This window comes from Spinacia oleracea, chromosome 5 (genome assembly GCF_020520425.1).
Source record: "Spinacia oleracea cultivar Varoflay chromosome 5, BTI_SOV_V1, whole genome shotgun sequence".
Lineage (NCBI taxonomy): Eukaryota > Viridiplantae > Streptophyta > Magnoliopsida > Caryophyllales > Amaranthaceae > Spinacia > Spinacia oleracea.
This window is the reverse complement of record NC_079491.1, coordinates 3,560,361-3,566,720: the sequence shown is the minus strand read 5'-3', so window position 1 is coordinate 3,566,720 and position 6,360 is coordinate 3,560,361. Positions and strand designations below refer to the sequence as shown.

General features: G+C 32.8%; 1 protein-coding gene across 1 annotated transcript; it reads left to right on the top strand.

Moving 5' to 3' along the window:
- The first annotated feature begins 3,255 nt into the window (after nucleotides 1-3,255).
- On the top strand, nucleotides 3,256-4,962 carry LOC110782219 (probable galacturan 1,4-alpha-galacturonidase SALK6). The gene is made up of 3 exons (XM_021986345.2): nucleotides 3,256-3,408; nucleotides 3,636-3,959; nucleotides 4,067-4,962. The coding sequence occupies exons 1-3, from the start codon at nucleotides 3,256-3,258 to the stop codon at nucleotides 4,853-4,855; spliced, it is 1,266 nt and encodes a 421-aa protein (XP_021842037.1). The 3' UTR covers nucleotides 4,856-4,962.
- The last annotated feature ends 1,398 nt before the right edge of the window (nucleotides 4,963-6,360 follow it).

Here is a 6,360-nt window from a genome sequence, read left to right as displayed (position 1 = left end):
TTGATAACGGCTAATTTTTGAGATATATTATGCATACATCAAGATCATTGACTAAAAAATATTATACTAAGAATTTACTTCAATATCACAATATTTACAATATGACAATAATATGTTTAAAATAAAAATAAAAATATTTTAACAATGTTGTCTAGAACATCTTTTTATTATAATACTAGATTAGGTCCCGTGCACGCACGGATATTTGAAAATTATTATTTGACTATCTTTTTTATAAAAAATTTAATTGAATTATTTATCCCTTTAATCTATTTCGTAATTAATAATCTCGAATGTATTCATTTTATCATATTTTAACTTACTACGTATTACATATTTTATATGTTTAATATATTGATCTGACTAAAATATTTGATATATTTAATATGCTAATTCGGCCAAAATATTGAGTAAGAATATTTTCTATTATTGATATGACAGTTTGACTAAAATATTACCAAAATTTTAATAATGGCATACTACATAATCCTATATTTTTTTTTCATATATAAACAATTATACAAAAGGAGAGAAAAAAAAAAAGAAGTAAATATGTCTTTTTAGGAAAGAGTTTTTGGCGGAATTTTTTTTCACCAGGAACTGACATGTGTCATTCCTGGTGTCTCTTTTAGTATATAGTAATAGATTTTAACATCTCTTAGCATGTATTAACATATTTAACTTAAAGTTATTAATGAATAATTGTATGAATTGTCAATCTTTATTTCAAATACGTGTCTTATATTGACTGCGGATATATATAACAAATATTTACCTTTGCTTTAATATTCGAAGTAGTATTTATCAAGGTTGTGTAAAAAAATATTATTGAAATTTTTTTGTTAAACAACTTTGTATTTCTTTCTCAAATTTATAATTTCTACTTATCATTTTATTTAGTAGTTCCTTAATCTTTTAAATGAAAAACAATTTTAAGAGTTCTATAGTTTCATTTTATATTATTAGTTTCTTTTTCTTTGACTATTTGATGGTTAATATATTTGTCTTTATTTTACATTGTACTATTGAGAAATCTTTGCACGCAACTTTGGATAACGAAAATCAACGTGGAGCTATGTCGCTCTTTGATTTGCCTCTCTTATACTTGATTCTATATTAAAAAAAAGATCCACTATATCCTATCATACCTATTTTCTGTTACATTATAATATATATGGTTACAATAACTTATCCCATAAAACTCCGTGAAAAGAATATTGCAACGATAAATTTTGGACGGAGAGAGTACATATTATAATGTTTTGTTTATTTACTAAATTATTCTAATAAGACAATGGAATTGTTTAATACTCTATAGTAGAATTTTAAAATTCAAAACTCTCTTACCAAAATAAAAAATGTTAGTCCATGGGTGGGTTTGAGACGAGTGTGGATACAAGGGTATGTGATAGATCGGGGATGAGTTTTATTTTGTACCCGTTAATAAGGAGATTGGGAGGGGTGAGTATCTTTCCTATCGTGAGTAACATGGATATGGATGAGAACTTTAGATGAGTACGAGTGTGGAGACACCGACCAACCTCAAAGTCATGACCAACAGAATAAATTAAGGAAATAGTGGAGTAGGTGTTAAGTGATCGGGTAATGATGTAAATATAAAATGATTAAGTAGGTATGACTATCGAAGTGAAGGGAGAATGAGAATAACACTATGATTGACACATGTGATGAATAGATGAAAACAATTTTGTTTATGTACCTTTATTTATTTTTCTTTTTTTAATAAATAAGACACCAAATGGGGCAATAACAAATTTATCCATCATTAACTTTAATTATGAGAGTATCTATAAGGCACATGTGTCCAAAATATATTGTAATTAAACAACCAAATTGTGAATAGAGTTTTAAAATTCAGAACTCTCTTACCATAAAATAATGGCGGGTCCAGCAGTCTATGGCTAGGTTGGACACGTACATGTGATGAGTGGGATGAAAATAAATTTGTCTATGTACCTTTATTTGTTTTCTGTTTTTAATAAATAAGACATCGATAGGGGGAATAACACATTTATCCATCATTAGTTTTAATTAGGAGAATATCTTTAAACTATATGTGTCCAAAGTATAATCTAATCAGACAACCAAATTGTCAAATATTCTAGAATACTCTCTTACAAGAAAATAATGTCGGGCCTAGCCGCCTAGGGCTATATTCGACACATGTGATGAATGGGAAGGAAACTTATTTTGTCTATGTACCCTTACTTGTTTTTTTTAATAAATAAGACACCAAATGAGGAAATATATAACAAATTTATTCATTATTAATTTTAATTAGGAAAATATCTATAAGCTATATGTATCCAAAGTATAATGTACTCAGAAAACCAAATTGTCAAATACTCTTAGAGTTTTAAAATTCAAAACTCGCTTATCAAAAAATAATGTCGGGTACAACCGTCTAGGGCTTGGTTTGAGGCGGGTGTGGATACACGGACGGGTGATGAAGCGGGGTTCATTTTATTCTCCGCCAGCGAGACGGGGATTAGGACAATGATGAGTATCATACTTATCTTGGTGACGGAAATGGGGACGAGAAATTAAGGCAGGTACATGGGTTCAGAGACTAGCCCCCGCTTCGAAGTTATCTCTAGCTGAATAAGATATATAGCGGGGGTAGGTGTTATATGATCGGGTAATGATGTAAATGGTAGAGGAGTATTAAGTGGGTATGACTGTCGAAGTAAATAGTGGATGAGAATAAATTTATGTTTAACATGCATGGGTTATGAAAGGGGAAGAACGTAAATTTATCTATTTACTCTTATTTTATATTTTTGAATTTGTTAAATATGAGGCACGGAATGGGGAAGTAACAGATCTATCCATAATTAGTTTTAATAAGAAGATTATCTATAAGATCTATGTTTGTGACAATTGTGTACAGTTATATTTTAGTAAAAACTAAATATTTATATAAAAAAATCGTGCATTGCACGGGTGTAATACTAGATAGCATGGGTACTATCCATGGACAGATTGATAGCATCGCACAGATACTATAGTAAATGATGAATGTAAAATTGCAAATGACTTTATGTTTGACATTGCAAATAGATTAATATCTTAATATAGATTATTGTTAACTTCTGTTTTAGATCCAGTGATATACTCCGTATTTAGAAAATTAAATAAATTATCCCCTAATTTTATGCTTTCCTAGATCATTATATATAAATCACATTTTTTAACAAAGAAATGCACATAAAACTATTTATAACTAAGAAGAAAATGGCTGCTAAATTAAATTACACTTGTACATTATTTTCCCTTACATTTTATTTGCTCATCCTAGGAATAAAAGGTGTGCTCGTTCCTGCGGGTGATACCATTGTATTTGACATAACCAAGAATGGAGCTAAGCCTAATACTGATGTTGCAAAGGTAATAGAATACTCGACGAAATCGATGTAAAATCATAAGAGAAGCTAGTTTCTATATTTGAAACTAAGTAAGGGTTTAAGGGATGACTTTTATTGAGAAATTAGGAGACCTTTTCCATCACATAACATGATGCAGTCTAATACTATAATTTGAAAAAAATACTTACGTATAGAATCTATTTACTCCATTTTTTAATTGATAGTATTTGGTTTGTTGATCGTTTTTAGGATTTTATGCGCGCGTGGACTGATGCATGTGCATCAAAAAAAAGAAGCAAGGTGTTAGTTCCTAAAGGACAATACTTGCTAGGTCCTATTACGCTTAAAGGTCCATGCCAGACACAAACTATAATAGAAATTTTAGGCAATTTTAAGGCCTCTCCAAATTTGGAATCATTTAAGGGGGAAGATGCATGGTTTGAGATAGATAACGTCGATAGTCTAACAATCACAGCTCCAAAAGGAGCAGGTGTGTTTGATGGCCAAGGACAAGAAGGTTGGAAAAGTAACCATTGCGTAAAGAATGACAATAGTTGCCACTCCCTTCCTCATGTAAGCCCAATTTAGATCATGAAAATATATTTGGCATGAGAATGTTAGGATGCCAATATTGTTTGCAAAATGATACAATGACTAATTTTTTATGCTTTGTATTGCAGAACTTTAGATTCAACTCGCTAACGAATTCAAAAATTAGTGGCATAACTTCACTAAACAGCAAGTTGTTTCACATGACCCTCCAAGGGTGTAAGAACGTGGAAATGACTTACATGACTATAATCGCCCCAGGAGACAGCCCTAACACAGACGGCATTCACATTGGACGTTCAAGTGACATTACCATTAGAGGAGCCAAGATTGCCACTGGAGATGATTGTATCTCTTTTGGTGATGGGTCCAAGAACATGCTTGTTGAGCATGTCACTTGTGGTCCTGGCCACGGCATCAGCGTGGGGAGTCTAGGTAGATACCCCAATGAGGAGCCAGTGTCAAATATCACTGTAAGAGATTGTACATTCAAGAACACTATGAATGGTGTTCGAGTTAAAACATGGCCCGACTCTTATGTATCCTCTGCCACTTTGCTGCATTTTGAGGGTATCACTATCCAAAATGTTACATTTCCTGTCATTGTTGATCAAGAATATTGCCCCCAACATCATTGCAATAAAAAGACCCCGTCCAAAGTTAAGATTGCTTACATTCGATTCAAGAACGTGAAGGGAATATCAGGTACCAAGGACGCTGTGCAGCTGATTTGCAGCAGCGGTGCGCCCTGTGACAAAGTGGAACTCAGTGAAATAGACTTGACATACAATGGCAAAGATGGTCCCGCGGTTTCAACGTGTAAATTTGTTAAGCCTATTCTTACTGGAAAACAGAACCCACGAGCTTGTGATGCACCTGCTATCCCAATTGTTGAAGCAACTGAAGCAGACTCAGAGTAATCTGTATATATTTATCTATTTAATGTGAATATAAAGCTACCAAAATTTCGGTTGTGTCACTTTAAAATCATGTCCCTTTTCTCTAACTATCAATATGAAATAATTTTTTGGAGGAGAAAAACATCACAACTTTTATAATCGTCTAATTTACCGTCTAGTTGGAGTGTGAACCGGTCCAAAATCGTTATGATTCGGACCCAAAACCAAAATGGACCGGAACCAAAATCCTTGAAATCCTTGGTGCAGGGACCGGTCCCTTATAATTTCGGACCGGGCGATTTTGGTCCGGTTAGACTTGAATAGTTATTACTTCGTATTTAGGAAATGCCAAATTGGTAATTCTTCAAAAAAAAAAAAATTTAACTTTGTCCTTCACATTTACCAAGACTACTCCCTTGGTACCTCTTTAAGCCATGTGCCACAATCCGAATGTTCTGACACCGGATCCGTGCGGCACACACTTACCTTTTTGGTGCAAGGATGCAAGCCTTGTGCGTAATTAGTGACTTGCGGCTCGTAGAGGCACGCACAAGCATTTGACTAAAAAGGGGAACTATTACCTAGTGGCGACAAGAGCGAGGGACGAGTGTCAATCGGGGCGCTTGTGTGCGCACAATAGACCCAAGCGGGACCGACAAACGAAAATGTATCTGTTTGTGGGACTTTGGGGTGCTTTAAAACGAGTGGCAACACAATATTTATAAAGGTCTATAACAAAACACAAACAATAAAGAAATGGAAACAATTGGTGAGAAGTATGAATTTATTCATTTATACCCTCATAGAGATTATTTTTGAATAGTTACAAACTACCGGTGAATACATTATTGACAGTAACATAACAATTTTATATAATTAGGTAAGAAAAATGCAAGTAAAGAAAGACTGTATTATAACATCCTCCCCCACTTAAGATGTCTACACCTCATCAGCTTACAAGAATAGATAAAAAGAAAAGCTTATATCTTTCTACAGTCTATATATTTTGGCCTTTGGTTGATGGCGGTCGATGGAATCTTTTTGTATCTTATTGTATCTTGGTAGTTGGGGATTCAAACTTGATCTATCATGCACAAACCTACATTCTTAACCATTAAGTCAAATCGGTAACTCATTTTACTTATATTTGTTTGTTCTATGATAATACGGAGTAAAAATCATTTTACCGTACTACTTTTATCCTCCATTTTAAAAACTGTAAGCAGAAACCAATCGATAAAATCGGGAATTTGCCCACAACTCTCGGACAAAGACAAGTCTGCAATTCAGCTTTCATCAATATCTGTTTCTCATTAAAATGGGCTATTTTTTTAAAAATAAAAAATAAAATTCCAAATTACCCTTTGTTGAGGGTAATCTAACGAAACTCCATAAAAAAAAAAAAAAAAACAAACAAATAAATCTAAGACCAATAACAAGTGGGGCGTATTCTTCACCAATCAAAATTGCTCAACAATTATTTTTTAAATCATTATTTAGAGACTCAAATTACAATTATTTATTTA